At 49.6% G+C, this 23,474-nt stretch overlaps 5 protein-coding genes across 5 annotated transcripts; 3 read left to right on the top strand and 2 right to left on the bottom strand.

Moving 5' to 3' along the window:
- Positions 1-219: 219 nt before the first annotated feature.
- On the top strand, positions 220-2,299 carry BKA55DRAFT_592364 (uncharacterized protein; the record flags this gene model as incomplete). The annotated part of the gene is made up of 4 exons (XM_046195381.1): positions 220-514; positions 572-1,113; positions 1,170-1,272; positions 1,320-2,299. 4 exons carry the CDS (start codon positions 220-222, stop codon positions 2,297-2,299), a joined length of 1,920 nt encoding a protein of 639 aa, XP_046052368.1.
- Positions 2,300-3,466: 1,167 nt separating this feature from the next.
- BKA55DRAFT_687953 (uncharacterized protein) lies at positions 3,467-4,758 on the bottom strand (the record flags this gene model as incomplete). The annotated part of the gene is made up of 3 exons (XM_046199143.1): positions 3,467-3,686; positions 3,736-3,815; positions 3,868-4,758. 3 exons carry the CDS (start codon positions 4,756-4,758, stop codon positions 3,467-3,469), a joined length of 1,191 nt encoding a protein of 396 aa, XP_046052367.1.
- Positions 4,759-7,325: 2,567 nt separating this feature from the next.
- Positions 7,326-9,418, top strand: BKA55DRAFT_506583 (mitochondrial branched-chain alpha-ketoacid dehydrogenase kinase-domain-containing protein; the record flags this gene model as incomplete). The annotated part of the gene is made up of 4 exons (XM_046187274.1): positions 7,326-7,440; positions 7,501-7,649; positions 7,731-8,686; positions 8,875-9,418. The coding sequence occupies 4 exons, from the start codon at positions 7,326-7,328 to the stop codon at positions 9,416-9,418; spliced, it is 1,764 nt and encodes a 587-aa protein (XP_046052366.1).
- Positions 9,419-10,081: 663 nt separating this feature from the next.
- BKA55DRAFT_506795 (uncharacterized protein) lies at positions 10,082-11,677 on the bottom strand (the record flags this gene model as incomplete). The annotated part of the gene is made up of 7 exons (XM_046187295.1): positions 10,082-10,201; positions 10,252-10,317; positions 10,385-11,011; positions 11,062-11,226; positions 11,277-11,508; positions 11,544-11,585; positions 11,646-11,677. 7 exons carry the CDS (start codon positions 11,675-11,677, stop codon positions 10,082-10,084), a joined length of 1,284 nt encoding a protein of 427 aa, XP_046052365.1.
- Positions 11,678-20,203: 8,526 nt separating this feature from the next.
- On the top strand, positions 20,204-23,137 carry BKA55DRAFT_303180 (kinase-like domain-containing protein). The gene is made up of 3 exons (XM_046185606.1): positions 20,204-20,782; positions 20,840-22,096; positions 22,154-23,137. The coding sequence occupies exons 1-3, from the start codon at positions 20,615-20,617 to the stop codon at positions 23,024-23,026; spliced, it is 2,298 nt and encodes a 765-aa protein (XP_046052364.1). The 5' UTR covers positions 20,204-20,614; the 3' UTR covers positions 23,027-23,137.
- The last annotated feature ends 337 nt before the right edge of the window (positions 23,138-23,474 follow it).

Here is a 23,474-nt window from a genome sequence, read left to right as displayed (position 1 = left end):
ATCCATCCCCATGTATAAGCCCGACATTGTCCCTCCTCAGTCTGTGCTGTCAGCTTCTCTTATCTCTCTCTCCCGCTCTCTCGCTGCCTTTAATCCACATGCATATTCATGATTAGCCTCGTCTTTGTTATTGCTTATTATTTCTAATATTTCGTGTCACTCGACTTCATTCCTCTCTCTCATTCCATGTGTCCTCTACTGCTGCTGTGCTAGGTTACCATGCTTTCTGCTGAACCATCGTCGTCTCCGATCGCCGCCTTGGCTATGGATGGCGGACATGTTGATGGGTTGCACAAGGGGAAGACAGAGAGCATTCAAATACCTCATGTCAAGACGACTGAGAAGGACGATGAATCTATTGCTTCTGGCTCAACCGACTCTCAGTCCCAGTTCAAGACGAGACTCAGTGCAGATATGTCGAAAGAACAAGTTGAAGATCTGGTGCGGAAGTTGACCATCGATGAGATGAAGACAAGATGGTTTGATGAGATCTTTGAAAAAGTCAAGTCTGAGCGTAAGTTGACATTTCAGTCTCTCTTTACTTCTTGATATTGACCGACGACGTATACAGTGGTTGAGGAGCACTCACCAGCAGATACACCTTCATCTTCAGAACCTTCAAGCCCCAGATCAGACCCTGCCAAGCCTGCTTCTCACCAACCAACTCCTCGAGAGCCTGTTCGTGAAGAGCCGAAGAAGCATGAGCCATCGTCCTCATCCTTCGACTCTAAGAGCAAGCCTCATGGCAATCCTTCCTCCAGCCGCAGTTCCCTCGGTAGTCCTACCACTTCTTATATCTCCGACTCCGCCTCTTCCCGTGCCTCCAATCGTCCTTCATCACCACCAAAACCCGCAGCTAAGGAATCTTCACCTCCTGCTCCGAAACCTCGACCATGTGTACGGTTCTCCAAAGCTCCAATCATCTTGAATGAAGGCCCCGAGCCTCGGCTCTCCGAACCACGGCCAGCATCACGACCTGCGCCGCCTCAAGAGCCGGTGAAGCCGCGCCCAACACTATCGGCGGTAGACCTGAAATGGGGAACACTGTTCGATGATAAGGGCGAACCTACCAAGAGACTTGGCCAAGTCCTCAGAGGAATCGCCAATTATTTGGTATGCCATGACTCATCAGTAAAGTGACATTTAAGCGACTGAACTAATATCCACAGATCTCTGAATACAGCCCTCACAACTCACTCGTCGTCACCCCGGAAAAGCTTAACGCATTCTATCTTGAATACAAGCTTGACTCAGAGACATTCCCCTTTCAGCGTATGTATAGACTCACTGTATGGCCACCTCTCATCTAACCCTGTCAGAAATCTTCGACTGTCGACCACACGGAGCTCTCGATAACTTAGAAACACTCTATCAACACCTCCGCTGTGAGAACCATCTCATTCAAAGACGCCCCGGCGGAATGCCACACATCCCATCCCTCACGCCCGCTGGTTTCGAGCGTTGGATGACATGTCAGCTCCGTGCATTCCCAGATCAAGAAGCCAAGCGTCTTAACCACATCATGACCGATCTTCCCATCACAGCTGATGGCGTTCTTGTCGATGATAAACCAGAGCGTTTACCGAAGCAGATTTCTCGACATCTTCTTCCGGCGACTCGACATAGAGAGACTCATGATCTTGTGGTCGATGCTATTGCGGGGTGGATCAAACATACTGAGGAGAACGAGTCTGATTATAGACGGACTTCTTCTGAGGATGTTTACAAGATCGCGAAGGAGGAGAAGTCGGGACGGTATAGGCCTGATGACTATCGAGAGCGTGAGAAGTATCGGCGTGGGTCGAAAGATAGCCACAGACAATCGCCATTATCCCGCTCCGATCCCTCCTCCAGCCGTTTCGTCTCCCGCGTCGGTTCAGACAGCACTATCCGTCCCACGAAGGACTCTCCTGTATCTTCCAGCTCAAGCCACAGAGCAAAAAGCCCTATATCAAACAGGCATCGTCACTCAGCATCTGCCATCGACAGCAGCTCCAGCACCGTCGATGCTTACGATATACCTTCTTCAAGTCATCGAAGCAGCCACCCCGCCACGAGCAGCCGACGAAGTCGGGACAAAGAGTATAGATACTCTTCAAGCCCCAAGCCAAAGTCTCCCATTGAAGCAACTCCAAGAATTCTTCCCCGTCGAGATGCTGATCGTCGATCAAGCTTGATCTTTGAAGAGACGGGTAAGGATCCCAGTGGCATGACTTACGATGAGTACCTACGGATGAATCAACGACCCATGAGAAATGCCGTTGTGGATGATGGCGGACATTATCGCGCCACTTACTGAAAAGCAAAAAAAGCTTCATGAATATCTTTTCTATTTTTTCTCAATTTTGGGAGGGTTTTTCTATGTAAAAAGTCATTGGACCCTTTCTGCTAAGGACTGAGTCTTCTCCTTTTCCCTTTTTCATTTCTCTGGAATTCTGGGTGGATTTAATGACTTCACATGACAAATTGACGACATGCATGACCATATTTTCATATTAATTAGTTATTACTCTCCATCCCTGGGTGGTTTAAACATTGTACGATGGTCGTTTGGTGTGGAACAGCGAGGCTCTAGTCAGGAAATACCACGTTCGTTGCACGTTTACGTTTTGCTCTGTCCCTCCGATGATCGTTTCAGAAGAATTGTTTCTACTACGTTTTACAGCCACGTGGTCTGACTGCTTGTGCTCTCTAAAGATCGATGGTTTGTGGGAAGTTATGTCTCGTGCGAGTTGATATATGTTGCGGCTCAGAGGAGTGCTGTGCTCTACGGGGAAGCGGGACGGTGATACTGCTTTCTTATGTGTACGTGTTCTTGAATTTCATCAACGGTTGACCTTGATGGGTACAGGAATGCAAAGACCAAGAGCCGGTGGCAATGGTCCATTGATATGGGATGCTGCTTGCCGATAAGAGGGTTTCAATAGTCAAGCACTATCATCAGTCAATACACGATGCTTCTGCAATAGGTATTGCTACTGTGTTAACTTAGACAGTCATGCCATTGATGCTATCTTCTAGAGTAAACTTGTTTTCATGCCTGATATCATGAGTTGTTGAACATGTAAAAAACCGACACTAATAATGCTAATAAACCAGACAGAGTTCCATCAACACCGTGCCATTAATATATTTTGAGGGCATTGCTGCCAAATATCAAGAACGATCGCTATGCCGCAATGCACCAATTTTATGCAAATGTGAGAAAACACAACAGTGCTTGCTTCGGAAAAGGGTATCTGATGTGAACGATGGCGCGATGTGCTGCGTGAGCAGTACGCAGTTGTGGCGAAAGCCATTACTTTAGTTGTGACTTGGTAGGATGTGACGATAAGAACGATTTCGTAGAGGAAGCGAAACGTCATAAAGCGTTAAGGCGTGAGCTCAATGATAAGAGAGATGAACATCGTAATTCGTGAGCGTTGCGCATAGGTGTTTATTATCCGCAAATTAAGAGAGCCGGATGTCATGCCGGAGAGCCGGGATATGGTGAACCGAGACTGGAGAGACTTGCGATGCTGGAGCGATTGACACGTTTTCGTTTTAGGGCTTGATAATCCTTTTTGAATGAGGATATGCATCTTTGAAGTTCTTTGTCTGGATGTGTTGGCATTTGAATCTCGACGGCTTTGAGACAGATGCGGAGATACTGAAGTTCATCGTCATTTTCGCGCAATTCTTGCTCGCTGTTGTTTGTTAGAGAGGGATTAAGAAAAGGGTTGAGGGTAAACTTACAGATGAGCTATTCGGTTTTGAAGAAAGATGATACGCTGAGCAGCACGTTCGGCACGCTCGATGAGCAGACCTTGGATATGCTACAGAATATGTAAGTATATGGGTGGTCAAACGGAGAAAACAAAAACATACATCAGACTCTTCTTGACGAGCCTTGAGATTCGTGACCAATTGTGACATCTCCTCATTGAGCTGAGTAACTTCTTGAATAACCTTCTTGGCCTGAGCAACAGTCATCCCCATGTTTGCTGGAGGTTCTGGCTCTGGCTCCGGTTCTGGCTCAGGATCCCTTCTAAGTGATGCCCCCAAGTCTGAGAACCGTGTCTTGAACGCGGAACCTGGTGTGCTGAAAATAGAGTCACCAGGACTGCACATATCCAGACTCAATCGTTGGTGAGCTTGCCGCGGTGATGGTGTGGAAGGTAACGAAAATGAGACGGTCTTCTTAAGCATCTTTGTGCCCTCCAGCTGATCCAGTTGCGCGGTGAGAATATCGACGCCACTATCGTCGAGTAAATCATCGTCGCCTGAAGTAAGCTCATGCGCGAGCTGACTCAACCTCTGCGCCAAAACATCGCGGCTGTTTCGTGGCCGGTGGCTCCGACGAACAGACGGAGAAGTGTTGTTTGGTGAATCGTTGATTGAAGATAGTCTTGAGTGGCCGGAGATGTCCCTTTTGTGAGGACTCACCCGTCCTGTGGAGAATCCGAGACTTGAAGCCACACTCGGGCTAGACAGTAATGAAGGCGTCCTCAATCCGGGAATGTCTTGATCTGGGGCAGAGTCATTGTCGTCGTGATATCGATTGCGAAATTCATTGCGATAACCGTTGCTGAGGTTTCCGTAAGAGAAATAATTGGTGGCTGGTGTAGTGGCGGTAGACGATGAATTTGAGAGAGGTTGTTTTCGATCTGGCGTCGAGAAGATGAATTGTTGATCCGAGACTGCAGACGCCTCGTCAGCCTCAGCTGCAGCTGCAGCGAGAACAGCAGCGGTATCCTCGTCAATAACAGCGAGATCCATGATTTGTTCGTCGAGATCTGACGTGAAGTGGTGTGTTTATGTTGATTTTCTGTGGTGGTAGCACCTCAGGCAACGGCAAGGTACGGTACGGGACGTCAAAGATAGCGGCACCAACCTCGCGTCTCACGTCTAATGCGAACTCTTTACCTTTTGAGAGCTTCAAATCGCCTAAAGGAGACCAACGACGTGTTCAAGAGTGGAGCACGAAAGGGATCCCAGCTTCACCGACTCGACTGGACTCGCCCTGGGAGGCTGGACACGTCCACAGTCGCAGGGCCAGGCCAGACGTCCACCAACAATAACCGGGCTTGACCAGCAAAGAAAAATTAAGGGCCCCGCGTGGGCCGCAGTGCAGGGAGGAGACCCAGGTAAGAAAGGGGGCGGAAGAACAAGCGAGGAATACTCGAGAAAGTAGCGACAAAAGACGATGAAATTAAGATATCAATAGAAACTCAACTATAAAGAGAAGCCGCCAAATCTCACGTTTGGCTTCGACGCGGGCGCTGTCGGTTTGACTTTGGCCGAGTATGGTAACAGCAACATTTTCCTAGTCTTTGAGGCGGGGAATTGTGGCCATGATGGGACGGGAGATGGAACTGACCCCATATTTTGTCCGATCCAATCAGATTGTATTAATATCAAGATACGTCATCTTTTCACGTGTTGGCCATTCCTACAGCTCAGTTTTAGACGCCCAATTGAGTGTCTCTCGTTGAGTTGTCAGTCATAGGTTTCAGAGTGATGCGCCTTTTTTCTTTGCTGCTGGGCATCAATGATGCTTCTGTCTCAGCCCTTTTCAACGAGGAACATGGCAAATGGTGCATCACGTGACTCAGCCAGTACTCGATCGTGGAACCCAAACCAGCTATCTCACCAACCACGAAGCACCTGAAAGTGCATGCATGAACTCCAAGTCTTCACAAACATCACAACAGTGGCTCGACCATGTTGAGACTCTATATAAAGTCTTGATAACCCTCATCTAGTCAGGCACTCCCTGTCTAGGGCTTTGCTCAATGATGTGCGTGCCTGTGCTGAGGTGTGGGGTAGTTAGTTTGACTTGAGAGCGATCTCCCCAGACCAAGTTGGGCTCAAAGTCTGGGGAAGTTGCTCTTCTTTGCAGACAAGTTAACCAAGACGAGAAGATAGTGCAGTGAATCGAGATTCTACCCGTGAACCTGCTTGTTTCCTCGGGCAGGGGCTATGTAATGCAACAAAGATCCTCGTGATACTGATCCAAGCGGTGTCAGATCAGGATTGACGTAGGAATACCTGTTATAACATGTCATAACCGCCATATGCGATTCTACAAACTTTTCAAATTCGGAATCTGTAGGACTCTAATCGAATGAACTACCCTTGCTTCGAGAGCTGAGCTTTGGCACATCCACGATAACACCACTACTTGGAGCACATAACCAAGGTCTAGGCCGAGGTCTAACGCCCTTCTCCCTCAAAAGCATAGCCGTAAGCCTACAATTCACTGAAAGGTCTTGCAGAGTGGTCTGTTGTTCTATATGCGAGTCCATTTCCGTGGCCTGACCTTGCCCGGAGCTTCCCCCGAGCTGAGAGGTCCGTACCCCGACATTAAAGCTCGGAGACCGGCGGTGATGAGGGGAAGTGTAAATGACAGGCTTCACTTAGAAATTGTTGGTTCAAAGTCATGATACAAATATTTACCGTTAAAACCCCATGATTATAAAACTGAATAGATGTTTGATTGATTTGCTCTATCAACTCCCTTGGACCGTAGTCTTAAGCTTGAATATGTAAACGTTGCTCCATGTCTCCGTGAATGTGATGCAGCTTCTCCATCATGTGCCTTTTACCCCTCTGGCCTAGAGAAATACTTCCCCATACTTGATCCCACTTGTAACCGTACAGCTCAATTTACAATAGCAGCAATTGGACAGTTCCTCCACTAGAATGACGTTTTAAAGTGAAGAATGAAATGGTCCCCCCAGAATCATCATTAGGTGCTCATTCAATTCCGTCCGAGCACTTCCGTCTTCTTCCACCTTGGCTCGTCTCTTGTCTAAACTCTCCTCCGAGTTGTTCCATTTTCATGTGCGCGTCTGGTCTGTCTCACGCGACACTGTAATAGCATTGTTTTTTTTTATATTAATTCTCCGTTGTTGAAAGCACAAGTCATAGACCAACCGAAGAATAGCATCTACGTACCTCCACTCTCCGGTCACTGCCTCGGCTTCTCCCGCTATTTGCACGCCTCTCTTTCCATTCGCGGGGCCGCCATCATTGATACTCTTCCACTTTCCATATCTTATCCTTGACTCACCTCATCCTTTCTTTCTCTTCTCCCCCACGCCAATTCTCTCGGGACGATACAGTCGCTCGACTTCTCTCGTCTTGACTCTTCAATGACGACGCCGTGAGCTTGTCCTCCGACCTTTTAACTCTCTCGGACGCTCTTCCGCAGCGGGATCCCGGTCTCTCCCTCCGTCCGTCCGAGCCTGCCTCCGAGTCCGATTCTTTCTCTCTCTACAGCATCGTCACGCTCTATTCTCCCACCCTTTTTTGCTCTCTGATTCGACCCACGGTTGCCCATCATGTCGTGGAAAGCTTCAGAGCGTCTGATGGATACTATCCGTCACTATGCTCGGTTTCCAGCCACTGGTGTCAGCTTGCGCCAGATGGTCCAGTTTGGCGAGAAACCCTCAGTCGGTATGTCTCTGCTTGTTTACATGTCCATTGAGGGCAGTTACTGACTTTGGGTTGCGAAAGGAACCCTATTCCGAGCTTCTCAATTCTTAGCCGAGGAGCTACCCATCCGTCTAGCTCATCGCGTGCAAGAGCTTGACGAGCTTCCAGATGGCCTTAATGAGATGCCCTCCGTCATTAAAGTCAAAGACTGGTACGCTCAGTCGTTCGAGGTATGCATTATCAAAGCCAATTGCCGAAAACCACAGTATTAACTCGATCGGTAGGAAATCACACAGCTACCTCGGCCAGAGTTACCCTCGGATATACGAAGCCGCCTCATGAAACCCAGCAAAGCTATCGGTCGCAATGCTTTCCGTCTTCCTGCCGCAACCCCCAATCCCTCTATCGACGAGGGCGAAGCCGACGGTTGGGGCGGTCTCCAGAATGACAATGGCAAAGCCAAGGCCTCTGCGCGCCGGTACTTTGCTATTGTTGACGACACAAGCGACTGGCCCGCCGATCTTCACCTGTACAACCAACGTTTCGCTCAGACTCTGCACCACATCAAGCGCCGTCATGATGGCGTCGTTACCACAATGGCTCAAGGCATCCTCGAATACAAGCGCCGTCGCCAGCGCATGCAAATTGACAGCACCATCCAGTCCTTCCTCGACCGCTTCTACATGTCCCGTATCGGTATCCGCATGCTTATCGGCCAACACATCGCGTTGACAGACCAAAGCCACCATCGCGACCCCACTTATGTCGGTATTATTTGTACCAAGACCAATGTCCAAGATCTCGCCCAGGAAGCCATTGAGAACGCCCGGTTTGTCTGTGAGGATCACTATGGTCTTTTCGAAGCTCCCAAGGTCCAACTCGTCTGTAATCCCAACCTGAACTTTATGTACGTTCCCGGTCATCTGTCGCACATGCTCTTCGAGACCCTTAAGAACTCTCTGCGCGCCGTTGTCGAAACCCATGGTATGGAGAAGCAAGCTTTCCCCGTTACAAAGGTTATTGTTGCCGAAGGCAAGGAAGATATCACCATCAAGATCTCTGATGAAGGTGGTGGTATCCCTCGAAGCGCTATCCCTCTCGTTTGGACTTACATGTACACCACTGTCGACCGCACACCAAGCTTAGATCCCGATTTCGATAAGAGCGACTTCAAGGCCCCGATGGCTGGTTTTGGATACGGTTTACCCATCTCACGTTTATACGCGCGCTACTTCGGCGGTGACTTGAAACTCATCAGTATGGAAGGGTAAGTGTTAAACAAACATACTTTTAACCCGCCTGATCAACCACACCTATTCTGATTGTGAACAAATCCGTCACTAACATTTCTTTCACAGATACGGCACCGATGTCTACCTCCACCTGAACCGTCTTTCATCGTCCTCCGAACCTCTGCAATAGCAATTACATAGCGCCGGCGCACAGAACCTACAGGTTCCCCCTTGGGTTCTTCGCAAACGACTACAGGGCCGAAGCCGCGAGATATCGGAACGGAAACAGGTGGGCGACGCCGAGGCGGTGGTCAACGCGCCACCACGAAGCAACTATACCAGTCCACAGGAAGTCTAATGGGTTTTTTTCTTACAAAAAGGGAATTATCGTCGCCCGCGGGAGATCCGTGCGCCGGAGCAAAACACAGACGAAAATTTATCGTGATACTACTATATCAGCAATTATAACAAGAAACAACAAGAGAAAGAGCAACAAGAAGGATCAGACGACGACGATTACGAGGCCGCCCACGATTTGCCCGCAGCTATACCATGCCAATAGGAACGCACAGCTCACTTGGATATTCGAAAGAGGAGGAAAGAGATTACTCGATTCGAGGGACGAAGATCCCACTACACCAGAACACCGCACTATGTGGTTCACACAACCCGAGGGACCGCTCTCCATGGAGGCTAGTCTAAAAACCAATGTTGGGAATCTCTACAGTCTCACAAAGCGTGCCGTTGCACGCATGTTTGGACAATAAACACCATTCGAGCTACGATTTGGTCATTATTATATTTAGGTAAACATCCCTCCCGATTGCAGATGGGAGGAATAGGAACATCGCTTTATACAGCGATGAGGGCACATTGTATGATGCATTGGGTATGAACGTGGAGAAGGGGATGGCGACGATCGGTATTATGGGAGGCTGTCTTGTTGACAGAACATGCAAACATGTATATGGAACAAAAATACTTCTACGGGAGTCTTGGTCATGGGTAGGAAATATCATTTGCACTTTGTTTTTCTGGTTACTTGATTTTCGCAGCGACTCCTATAAGTGTGGTCGGGATGGATATCCTCTGAGTATCCACGACGAAAAGGTTTCCTCAGCTTTTTGATGTGATAACACATTTGGCTCAACATAGGTAAAGCACAACGCAAGTCAATTAAGCTAAACTGCTCTACCTGTTCTGGGGTGGGGGGTTGCTAGCCTCAATCATTTTCATCCGCTTCCATTTCCATCATGCCTCTCATTCAATAGAATCGCTCAATCTGAGCTGTTATGAGGGCGAATAAAGCAACCAGTTTCCCCTATCCCGTGGCGATCGCAAAAACAAGACCAAAAAAGTAAGAGACTAAAGAGACTAGTCGGGAGTCTCAGTCAAAGAAACAAATTTGGGTTGTGCTGCATGACGGCCTTCTAGTTGCTCAAGGCGTCAAACATGTTGAAGTTGTTGCGACTCTGGATGGAGCGGCCGGAGTGCTGAGGTCCGGGCGAGTCCTCCGCTTGGTCCATGATGTTAGGTTGAGTGAAGTAGCGCTAAGGAGAGAGTCAGATAATAAGACATTGCTTGCCACGAGTGCACCTACATCGTTTGTCTTCTTCCACTTGTTGTTGGTGTGGAAGTTGGCCTGTTGCTGCTTTCTGAGGTCGGCCTGTGAGATACGACCCTGTATCAAGAGTCAGTCTGAGATCAAAGCCTTATTGATTCAGTATACTTACTTCACTGTGCTTGGGCCACTGACTTCCACTTCGGGTTGGGACCTCCTTCATAGGAGGGATGTCATCCCAGCCGTCCGCGATCTTAGCACCCTGGTAGCTTTCTTCGGTAGTTGATACTTCAGATGCTGAGCTGGACATGACCGTGGGGTTCTTGGAGGCAGTGTGTCTCTGACCCATGGAGTCCCACGCATTGAAAGTGATCTTGCGAGCGGCGGCGGCCTCCTCCTGGTCCTTGCGGACAGTTGTTGCAGTCGAAACACTACCAGTGGTGCTTGAGGTGGCAGCTCGCTGGGTTATTTTCAGGCCGCGAAGGTGGGGAGGGAACTCCTTTGCCTTTTGAGAGACTTGGGGAAGAACGACCTTTGAGCTCGAGGATACAGAGTCTTCGTCAATAGACAAGCTTGCGAGACGCTCCGGCAGCATTTTCTGGAGATGAGGGGGAAGTGTAGCGCGGCTGGAAGTCGTTGACATGTTATCGCCGGCAACACTGGATGTTGTCGACGCAAAAGTCCGAGTTGCAGATGTATGAACTGTCTGAGATGAGCCTCTGACGACTTCGTTGAAGACTTTGTTGTCGTCCTCGTTGGTTGGGTCCAAGCCAAGTGACTCGGGTGAAGTAATCGGTGCCTGTCTCATGTTAGTGATTTCTATTCGATCTCCTTATGTCTATTGCTTACTCCGGGGAGATCGTCATCATCAAAGAATTGGGCAACCTCGATAGGCGCATGGTAACCTTGGCTCATCATCTCTTCTTCTTCTACGGAGACATGACCCGTGGCTTTGGGGATCGGGACCACTGATGGCTCTGCGACTGTATCCCACCCAACACATTGAGTACAGCGCTATTTCACATTAGTTAAATATTGACTCCATAGCTCTGAAAAATCCTTACCCAATCCTCAAGTCTGCGCTGGTTCAGGGAGAAGGCATCATATGGTAGTGTCCGGAGGCAGCCGATGCACCAATGCTCCAAAGCGGGAGCTTGGTTATGTTCCTTGCAGATCATTCCAGTGTTTGCAGGATCAACCTTTCTACCGGCATCTATCAAGTAGCGGGTGTTCCTCTGTTGAGCTTTGGAGAACATGTCCAAGGGCTTCCACTCTTCACCTGAAGCGCAACGGAACCTGACAAGATTAGCAAGTCGAGCGCGAATACATACAGGATAAGGGGCGATGTTACTGAGTCGTCGCAGCCGCGTAGGCTTGACTATATATCAGTTCCGTTAGCTATGTTTAACTCTGATGTTGATGGGCAAACTCACGGCTTGTAGCCCCCTTTGTTCTTGTTGGGCATGTCGATTTTTGAAAGGAGGCAATAGAGAGAATATTCAACTTGGGATTCTGGTGCAGATGATATGCTTGCTGTGTTTACGGATGATTTCAGCTGCGAGTGGGCAAATGATAGAAGAGTGTTAGAGGGATGCTTGGGCTGTGTGCGCTCCTGCCGACTGTTTCAGGTCAGCAAATAACAAAACTGACACTCGGCAAATTCAGCAGCCCCAGTTGCTGATATTAGAAATAAATAAGATAGTAGAATAGGGGATCCCTTTGTAAGGCTGATATCGGATCAAGGGAAGAAATCCGATGATGTTGAGGGTTGAGTGTTGAGGAGAAGCAAGGAAGGTGCGAGGCTCGTGCGTTTAGGGGATATTTATTGGCACTCTCTCGTAGCGGCTTCAGTGGCAGTGAATCACTTCCCTCAGTTATCAATAATGAACAATAGCTTGCAGGCGGGTAGTGGCAGTGGCAGTGTTTGGGGAGTGCCTGTTTGCTCTTCTTGCCTCAGGTTCATAACTACAACCCCAAGCACGCACTTTCAAGCCTCACCAGTTCACATTTTGGCAGGGCAATTCTTATCAAGTATACACTTCCTTTTTCTGAGCAGACAAACATTTTTCTGATTTTGGACCACTATTATGTCGGCCTGTTATAGGGGTCTAACTGTTTAAATTACTGCTATTTAAAGTTGAAAAGCTATCTAGATAACGTCTTGTATGGTTGAAAGGGGGGGTGAGAAGAAACAATCCTGTTTCTGAATATTGCTCTGTATGTTTGAGCAAGTGAGTTGCTGCAGCTGGTTCAGCAACATCAGATCAAACAACCCATCCTGTATATATCATTATCGGTTTGCCAAGAGGTTGGAGCCCATATCACATGGAACCAGGTGATTTAAAATCACCAATGCTCACAACTCAGATTGAATTGACACTTCATTGGTGAGGGCCACGTAGAAACTGGCAGTGCCTTACAATTGCCTTGTTGGTGTTTATATGCAGCATCCCGTAGCCATCAACCCCCTTTACAGTCCATGCACTGATACATCAATACTGAGAACATACATGTCTGCATTGCAATTAAAGTCACACTAAATACAGGTTGAGTACGTAAGTTTCACATATCATTATGACAAGAAATGTATCAGCTTATATTGGATGTAAGCTGGTGATGATTGAGGAAGTTGAAGATGGATGAGGCTCAACACCGGCCCACATGCAATGTTCATCTGCCACATGGGAATCATCATCCTAATTACACCCTACACCCTCTCTCCATCTCATCGACATCTATCAAACTGTCCCCAGAAGCGAAACAGCCATGCATGTCAAATTCTTTATCCAAGCTTCCTATTTCAGAGACAAATACAGGGCTGACATGATGCCCAGTCGCTTCCGACATTTTCACCGCCATCTACCCTACAGAAAATCGAATGAAGCCTTCACCGCTCAAGCGGAACCGTACATAGCGTTGAGTTAGCTCGCTGCCCAAACCCCAGACGATCAGCTGGCATGCCCACGAGCTTGCCGATTTACAGTTACTCTGATCACGATAAGGCTGTGCGTTGTCTGCGGACTGTGTACGTCTTCGATGGCTAGAGATGCTCAGATCAACAAGTGTACCGCGCTGTATGATTGGCATAACCATCTCGGCATCCGAGCGTAATCATGCTTACTGCAGACATCCAGAAAACTGCAAAAGGACTGCAGTATCTAACAGTTTCTGGCAAGATAATTCTGCATCTACCCTGCGCCTCGGAGAAGCTATTGGCCTTCATGGCGTGGCTGGACGGGAACATGCAAGTGACCGCCCCAGCCGAGAAGCAAGCATCAGTTTTTCAACATGCTGGGGGTCATGCCATGTTGCTGCAGTGATTTCAACAGACGTGTCAAGCTACTGAGATACCCATGGACTATTCGTTGCTAACGGTGTGTCTACGGTAGAAACTGGTATCCATCGTCAGGTTACGCTTGGCGAACGACCCATCTACGGTAGCAGGCTTCATCCATCTTCTCAAATCCACCATCGATAGACTTGCTCTAGAGAAACGACCAGGTCAGGCCTAGACTGCAAAAAGACGCCCTTACCGATACAGGTTGGAGGTCTTCCAGATCAGGTCGATCCCATGTGGACGATACTCATCTTGGCCAAAGGATCTGGGGTAGGCAACCTTTTGACTCACGCTTGTGCAAGCCTCAGCACTGGGCTGAAGTTAGATGTCCAAAACGGCGTGACAAGCTCTCAGCCATGAGAAAACAAGATGTTGGCGCTCTTCATTGAAACAAGACTGGTAGCAAGACCTCTGAGAGAGACCGGCGCTCTGGAGATAACCCGCCCGTTGGAAACAGCTGGTCCCTGAATCCGTGCTCCACGATAAGCTGTTGTCGATCCACCGAGCGAGCATCGGTTGCGATGAGCATCACTGGGTCCTGGATACAGTATGAAGAAAACAAAATAGATCGACAAGACAACGCGCTTCGTGTCCAATGGTCGTGTGTCAGTAACAGCACTGATCAATGACTTCACCATGAGTGATGCCGCTGTGACAGTCGACCGAAGCGGGCTAAGATCGACTACCATAGCTCTCAGGATGAACAGACATCGCCACATTCGTCCAATTCCACGCAAAGGAAAAGCTTGCATTAAACCCGGCCAATACGGAATTGCCAGCTCAGGTCCCGGTTGGCGGATCATCGAGAGCAACGCAAGGCTCAGTCGGTCATGGTCTCTCAGGACAAGCGGAACACGTCAAAAGTGAACCCGACAATGCGGTGACGGAGCATGGGTCCATAACTGCACTGTAGCCGAGCTTTGAGTCTCAACCTCAGGATCAAAAGCCCCTTTCCAATGCCGGAACCGTTGTTAAGAATTTTCTTTTTTGACAACTGACGAGTTTTCTCAGACGATGCCGATCACCAAAAGTTGATTACTCATGCATCGTTCCTAGATTCTCGGACCTTCTGAGATCACTTTACTGTTGATGGTGCAGACGCTAGAGAAGACCAACGGGCTCGAGGCTTCAGTGGAGCAACACGGGGCGTCCCATCGGGAAGAACCCTTTTGCGCCTGCACTCCACAAATGTCAATTGATGAAAATCCTTAGGTCAGTTGGTCTCAAGGCTGGCTAGGCCTTTAGAAGCGAAAGAGGTGGCAGGAAAAGCGAAAGTGAGGCATTGAGACCAGAATAGACGAGGGCTGGGAATACGAATAATGGTGCAGGCATTGCTCTTGTGGCGCAGGCTTGATCGCGATCTTCAACCAATTGATTTGTTAAACAGACAGGGCAGAGAGTCAGCACTGCAGAGAAGAGATGGCAGCAAAGGTTTCATGGCTGATGACGGTGATGACATGAGCCGAGCTACTCAAACAGGTACAGACACACTCTTTCAACTTAATGGCAGGATGTTAGAGAAGAAACGGTGTAATGACGACAATGTTGGAGCTAAATCGATAGGATCGAGGCACACTCTTTCAGACACGGCACGGCACATCACGTTCAGGCACAGTTCTACTCCGTACCTCATAGCAAGTTGAAAGCTTAGTACCGGTTATAAACCAGACCCAAAAGCAAGTCTTCGTTTCAGAAAAGCCATTGCTCACCAGCCTCCATCTGTGCGTGCTGCGTTTGGGCGTCAAGGGCCATCATGCAGGCCATATCCCACGGCAGGCCGTTCACAGGGTCTTCTCTGAAATAGAAATCATGATCCCTTCAACCTCAGCCACCATCGGAGGTCCCTTCAAAAGGTCGGGCTGGGAACTGAGTGAACGGGCCCGCCAGAGATCTTAGGCACTGGCTTACTTGCATCATCTATCATCTGTGCATTCGGTCGCTCAAGTGACAAACGTGTCGCGCAGGGAACTCCTGGGCACACATAGCCTTGGGTCGTGGCAGCGCATAGCCGGTTACGAAGCGATACGCCAGCTAGAGCTTTGATTGATTGAGTGATCGACTGGGTTGAGAATGCAGGGACAATCGCATCAGAGTTCACCCCGCCTGCTCTCCTCGAGACAATTAAGGCCTAACCTTCATAACTATCGTTATCTATGTACTTGGCCATTATGACCGGCTCCATGATTCAAGGCTGGTGCACAATCGTGCGTGTCCAACGGCTCTGAAGTCTTGCCGCGTTTTAAGCCGCGGTATTGATAACGAGACCAACACCGAGGGAGGCATCCAATATACCGCTCACTGCGTGAGATAATCAAAAAGCAACGAGAGGGGAAATGGAGGGGGAACATCAATGGGTACGACAATCATTCACGACCGCTGCACTGCGCTGCGAGATGGATCGACGCCTAGGTCGTCCAGTCTGTTGGGCCAGGATAACCTTTCCTTCGAGAAGGTCTGCTAGATTATTCCACAACACCGGTGAACCCGGAAATGCTACCGTACGGTATCATCGTGACAAGCTCGCCTATAAATTTGTTGCAGGCAATCTCCGTTCCCCGGGCGTGTGTCCTTTGCATTGGGTCGATCCTGCAGCATCGTGACAGACAGACGAGTCCAGGATCGGGAAACGTGCCCCGAGTAGGAATTAGCAATGCACGGTGCAATCGTGGATATGGACACAGAAGACTGGATTTCACGAGTGCGAGTCTTGGTGTAGCCCAGGGGTTTCAAACAATGGGGATGGAGTGAAGTGGTACCTGGACGATTGGTAACTGCAGCAGCTTTCTGGAAAGTACCGAATGGAAGGCCAGTCACCCACAATTAGGCATGAAAAAGAACCCGTACGGGCTACACTGTACCTGGCAGGCGGATGTTTGGTAATTAACGGCCAGTGTGAAATTGGCCGGGCCCTGTCGAGTTACGGTCCGGCGACTGGCCCCTGGCAGACGGCCCCACACCCCGGACGTTAGCTCGAGGACCGGTGGGATGGGATGGATCAGAATGATACTGAGAAAAGAAGCACCCAATCTTGCTTGAGAAAGGATCAATCTCGCATGGATAATGGAATTCTCAAGTTTTCTTGGACCCTTGATCGAACATTTCTCGGCATACTGAACACTCTCTGGCTTATGCCAGCCAGACAATAGATCGGGACGACCCTGATGTTAGTGACATCCTCTGATATGTGATATTTGTATCTAGATGACGTTACGACCACTGAACAAACCTGCTTACACGTTGATCAGGCACGATGACACCATGTGTATCGATCATACTGCACAAACAAAGGCTGGAGTTTCCAGGAACCACTTTAGGGCTCACAAATTGAGATGATCGACTATGAAAGGCCGAAAGATGGGACAGAACAGAACCTTCAGCTCAAACGGCTAAAAACCCGGGTGGCGTCTTATGCCCAGTTATGCCCTGAATGGCGTTGCATAATTCGCACTACCAACGGATTTGTACACGTGTGTGACAAGGATCCGCACGTTTCGGAAAAAGCTGTTCCTTGTTTCCATCACATCAATATCGTGAAGCTGCATTGCTTGCCCTCTTGTCACAGCTTCAGCAAAGCCCTTTGTGATTCCCAAGCGTGTTAAAGTGATTCTCCAGCGTGTTTCGTCACTTCAACGGCCACGATACCCCTCGTCGATATTCCCCTCTCCTATCCCCTCCCCCTTTTCTTTTTGCCCTCCAGGCCCCTGTGAGCATTAATCCCAGGGCACGTCCCAGCGGAAGGAAAAGCGCCCAAGGCTAGGCTGGCTGTTTGATTAATGCCCCCGGCTGTTGGACGACGGCCTCCCGCACGTACCAATTAGCCCACGAGGGCCCTGGAGTAGGAACCTAAGGTTTGGGGATGAACGAGGGGCAAAGCCGAGAAGCCAGTTCATGCGACCCCGAGACAGTGCCAGGACGCGAAAGGGCCTTCTGTAGGCTCTTGCGAATGGAATTTGACAAGAGCGCCACTTGAGTAGTTAAAGATTAGGTATGAACCTGGATGCTCGATACGAGTTGAAGGTTCTTGCAGGAAAGACCTGCTTGACTGCGCCATTCATCTGAACTATTGATAGATAAGTTGCAGTTGTACAGCGGCCAATCTTCAATACGCAGTCCAGGGTGCTGTGGCGCGAGGCCACGAGAATCGGCCGAGGCTGAGGCGGCAGAGCGAGCGCGTGTAGCGAGTAAGAAAACGCGTCTGCCCAAAAACCCACGCGTCTGGCGCTCAAACCGTGTGCCAATTTTACCATTTTGCTTGGCTCATTGAATGCCAAATTACTGCCTGCGGGGAAACACAGCATTGTGATACCAATAAATTATTCACCCGCGCCGTTAATCTTTGTTTGAGGCATGAGAGTGGTGGTCCTGGGAGACAAGACAGGCTGGATTGCTCATCTCCCGGGGCCTATCAATCGTGATCTGCTGCCGCGGTTGGTAACGTCTTATTTGGGGGTACCGTCACAGATTGCGACAATTTGCAGGTCGGAGAGCCATGCCCCAAAAAAGAAATAAAACACGGGAAAACATTGAACGGTCCCGCCGCACCACGAGATTGAGGTTGGGTTTGGACACTAGGATGCTCATCTCTTTGATCCCCGTGATTGTGACTCTGATTATGATCGCACCTCAGGCACAAAAAGTCACAGTCAAGGTCGGCAAATAAATGGTCGATGTCTGCGACGCCGTCATGGCTGGTCCAAAATCCAATCCTAGAAAGCTTCTAGGGGGGCCAGGGGAGCTTCCCCCGGTGGCCCTAGGTTTCGTTGGTCCCCAATTGTTCTGTCATCCATTTTCTTCAGTGCTAGCGAGGTTATGAGAGTCGTTTCCATTTATCTGGGACCGCGGTAGACTGACCCTTATTTCCAAGAACAAGAGCCAACTGGAGTAAACCACCCGTGATCTTTGTAGTGTCATATCATTCGCCGTCTGCCACTTTTCACGTTGGGCATTCTGGCCCATATCAGTGGGCAGCCAGAGTTGAGAGGGCCACACGACACCATGAAAAAGACACCCTAAGGTTCTTTGGTGTGCTCTTCTGACTCTTCTGACCCTCCCTAGGAAGTCTTCAACTGATCCATTTCTCAGAACCTTGCACACCCATTGGATATTGTGCGGTTGCTCTTGAATCCTAGTTTCATTCTTCGCTTGTCTACGACAGTTTGACATCTTATCCTGAGATTGGGAATTTCGCGTGTCGCTGTCTCCGATCTGATAATCTCTCTGATGGGGTTCTTCCTCCCTTTGCCCATCTTTTGCAGAATACCAAGGTTGAACAGCATGCTTATGCTTATTTGTGCATGGGATGGCTGTGAATCTGTACTCTGACTTGCGGCTTGAGCTCAGCACGAAATGATGTACCAGTACCGTAGGGCGCCGTGACTCCAACTAGGTTCATAAGGCTTCGTTAGCAGGTCGCTCTCCAGAGCTTCTGAAGGGCTCCCGTCTGCTCCCCGCCAGCCCAGTCTGCTCCCGCTGCCATGGGCCTTTTCTCCTCTCAGTGCGGGCTCTCACAGTGCTTTGCCCTCAGGTCTCTTTCAGGGCTGCCTGGGGTGCGTAAGTGCCCTGACCGGAGCACGGGTACGTACCCGGATCTTGGCGAATAAAGCCTGAACTGAACTGAAAGTGTCGCTGTTGAGCTGGGTTTTCCATTTCTTCGACAGGGAGGGGGGCGCATTTTAGAGTGGAGAGTACAGAAGCTGTAGCGTACAGTGACATACGTTGGCCAAAAATCTACAGCTGGTTGGTGACATGGATACCTTTTTACCCAGCCACCTTTCTACAGCACACAAAGTTCCTGCAAGGTCCCGCCTGCAGCTCGCAAGTACTTGGACTTGACCTCCTTTCCCGTTGGTGAACCCTGGACAGAGCAAAGTCTCCATTGCTTCTTTTTCCACGGCATCCCTGCACTCCACTCACTTTGGCTGTTGACGGATATCACGACACGCCCACATCTTTTGGTCTTTTTCACGCCCCCTTCTCGTCTCACCTGTCGACGCCTCTGGTACTACTGACTCTGGCTTTTGGTTCCTTTTGGACTTTTCTGGGGGGAACTTGGCTTGCTTCAGTATAGGTTGGTTGTTCGCTCTATCTTGTCTCCCTGGACTTTTAGACTACCACGTCAGGGCTCACCTCATGTTCAGCTCACCTGCATTTCTCTCTCTTTTCTTCTTCTTCCCCTCTTCTGACTTATTCAATAATGACAATGACAATAAACAACATCTATTGACATCGCGCAACAATCGCTGAACCAATAACCCCCCGGTCATTATTCAAGCATCCTTCGCATTAATCACACTAGAGATAGAGCGGGAAACTCTTCGCTGGGGCCCTCTCTCTTTTGGGGAGCAGAGCAACTGAGTTACCTTGCCTTAACGTATTCGCTAGTGGCCTGAGGATCCTGCCCCGATCGGCAGGTTCAGTTCAATTCAATTCAAGCCACTCCCCCCCTGGCCCCTTGACAAGAGCTTTCTTTCGCTCTCCTTTTCGTTAATATCGACCTTATCCACTTCTGCAATCACCCTCACTTCAAGTCACTCCTTTTGCTCTTCTGGAACCTGGACCCTCTGGCGAGATCTCATCTCCTTGATTGACGTTTATTCTCATCCATCGTCGTCTCGATTAATTCTAAACACTTACGTCCCGTTCCCTCTTTCTCGACCTCCCATTGTTCAGTTCCATTCACTCATCAATCATCAACTTCGTTACCTTTACCGCCGCCACATCCCCTCAATCCGATTAACAGTGCTACTACTACCGCGAGTAAATTGCTTCAGGGACCAACATTGCTATATTGCTATACAATTGCACACGCTCGCTGCCACACACATCCACTTTCAGGTCCCACGCTCATTCGCCGTCGTTTTCCAAAATCAACTTGTCCGATCTGAATGCTCCGGTAAAACGATTTCTAGCTCTTTGAGAGAGCTTCTTGTTTTTGGATCCGATTAGGTATATTCACTTCGCTGTCGTCCAATTCGGGGACCCTCCGAATAACATCGTACCCCCAGGACCCCAACTCATTCGCGTGTCACACTGCACCCGAAATAGAGTCCCTCGATCACAACCGACATGATGACTGTTCAAAACGATTTGACCCATCGGGGTGTATCTGGTCAACAGCTTGCCCTCGAGGATCGATTTGAAGTATTGAAGGAGATTGGCGATGGAAGCTTTGGCAGTGTCGTTCTGGGTAGAGTTCGGACGGCCGGTGCCAATGTTGCTCGCCGAGGTACAGTGGTAAGTCAATGCGATGTGCATCCTCTTGTGTGACAGCTCCCGTAACCATTTCTGCAGGTCGCTATCAAGACAATGAAGAAGAGCTTCGAGTCGCTAGCACCATGTTTGGAACTCCGCGAGGTCGTCTTCCTTCGCACCCTCCCTCAACATCCTCACCTTGTTCCCGCTCTCGACATCTTCTTGGACCCCTACACCAAGAAGCTGCATATCGCCATGGAGTACATGGAGGGCAACCTCTACCAACTGATGAAGGCTCGCGACCACAAGTGTCTCGATAACGCAAGCGTCAAGAGCATTCTTTTCCAGATCATGCAAGGTCTCGAACACATTCACTCTCACCACTTTTTCCACCGCGACATCAAGCCCGAAAACATTCTCGTCACTACTTCCGGCCACAATGAATCTGGCAACACCTTCCGCCGATACTCAGCTCTCGTTACTCCTCCTTCAACACCACCCACATACACCGTCAAGATCGCCGATTTCGGCCTTGCCCGAGAGACACACTCAAAGCTTCCCTACACTACCTACGTATCAACAAGATGGTATCGAGCTCCCGAAGTTCTTCTACGAGCTGGAGAATACTCCGCACCTGTCGATATTTGGGCTGTTGGTGCCATGGCTGTTGAGATCGCTACACTGAAGCCCTTGTTTCCTGGTGGAAACGAGGTTGATCAAGTTTGGCGAGTTTGTGAAATTATGGGCAGCCCTGGTAATTGGTACAACAAGTCCGGTAACCGCGTTGGTGGAGGAGATTGGCGTGAGGGAACCAGACTCGCTGGCAAGCTTGGCTTCTCATTTCCCAAGATGGCTCCTCATGCCATGGACACCATTCTGCAAACACCACAATGGCCCACCGCCCTGAGCCAGTTCGTTACTTGGTGCTTAATGTGGGATCCCAAGAACCGCCCAACATCATCACAGGCTCTTGCTCACGAGTATTTTGCCGATGCCGTTGATCCCATGCGACCCAAGTCTTCTGCCTCTCGAATTCTTGGACGCAAGCAGTCTGACCTCAGCCGAAGCAGCAAGGAGGCTGCTACTACTACACCCACCTCTGTGAAGCAATCTTGGTTCCGCAAGTCTCTAATCGGGCGTTCTGAGAGCACCGACCTGGCTACCATGCAGGCCCAGACAAAGGATTCCACTGCCCCTCGACCCGCACCTGTACATGCTTCATCGGCTGTTGAGGCATCCACTGGAAAGGTTCGCCCGGCTGCCGGAAAGAGGACCACATGGACGAATGGCCCATCGAACGTAGCGCCCATGCCTATTCTTCCCACTGCGCGACCGATCTCGCCGATCCCTGATGCTGTAAATGCCCGCGCCAACAACGCATACGACGACTCTTACGCTAATGGACATGGCCAGGGGAAGACCAAGAAACTTGGCCGACAGCTCTCTGTCGCTTCAAGCACAAACAACTACACAGAAATGCATCGGCAACAGGCAGAAAGGGCACTCAATGGGAATTCTGGCCTCGCCTCCCCTCCGAGTGGACAGAAGGAGAGCTTCTTTTCACATCTCCGAAAGCGTGCGCGGCGGTTCTCGGGACGACATCAGACCCCCGTCTCACCCGCCTATGACGACGACCTGGAGGCCCAGGTTGGATGTGGCCCTTGGGCTAGCAACCGGTCGTCCATGGTTATTGACCAATCGCAACAACAGGCTCCCATTCCTAAATCCGAGGTCTACGAATCCCTGGACAAGGCCCTCCGAGATGTTCAGAACAACCTCGATTCGCGACCTCCCGTTCCGCCCAGTCACCAGATCTCGCCTACCAGCACCCTCAAGCGACATCACTCGCTTCCTCAACACCAAGCCCGGTCAGTAGATAACTTGATCGGTGCTGCTCGCGGTGGGCCCGTCTCCAGTCGAACAAGGAGAGCCCAAGCGACACATGGCGTGCACCAATATGAGGCTCCTGATGAGGAAGACGAGCTTCTGGATGAGGCTTTGACTTCAACTCAAAGGGCCATCAAACGCATGGAGCAGAACCAGAATAAGCCTCTGCGTCAATCGGCTAGCAACATTGGGTTGATGAACCCATACCCTACACCCTCGCCCTCAGCCAACGGTAACCAGGTCCTGTTTGCTGATGGTCACGAGGCTGTTACTCCCAAGCCACTGGATCTCAACAAGAAGACTGATAACCAGTACAAGTGGCCCACGCCGCCATATGAAGAGAGCGAATGGGCAGCATCGGCAGCCGCTAGCATCTGGGCTGCTGGCAGTCGCTTCTAAGTTTCTTATCTTGACATAGTGTTACGATTACATCCAGTGGCGTGGAAAAAGTTATTGATATCGACTCGCATGGTCATGGTGTTTGGGTGTTTGGGTTGAGATATGCAACCCTTTTCTGATCTTTTTATCATTGTTGTAACGTGGGCGATCCGTTTGATTTTTGGGCATACTGGCTTGACTATACATACTTTATTCCTCCCTTCGATTCAGCACTCAACTTTACACCAAATACCCGGCCGCAATCTTATGCCTCCTTCTGCACATTATTATTACTATTACCTCTTCGCCATCTCTCACTTTTTGAACCGTTTGCTCTTCTTCGTTTTTATACCTTGAGTATCAAATACCCCCTATAGACCACAGGCGAGCGCAGCCGCAGCAATCTGCTTGAAGCAATACCATACACATACCACTCAATCAATTTCTTTCCTTTGTCTCACTACTATAT

This window comes from Fusarium redolens, assembly GCF_020744475.1.
Source record: "Fusarium redolens strain MPI-CAGE-AT-0023 chromosome Unknown BKA55scaffold_5, whole genome shotgun sequence".
Classification (NCBI taxonomy): domain Eukaryota; kingdom Fungi; phylum Ascomycota; class Sordariomycetes; order Hypocreales; family Nectriaceae; genus Fusarium; species Fusarium redolens.
The sequence above is the reverse complement of the archived record's forward strand: the minus strand, read 5'-3'. Positions and strand labels throughout refer to the sequence as shown.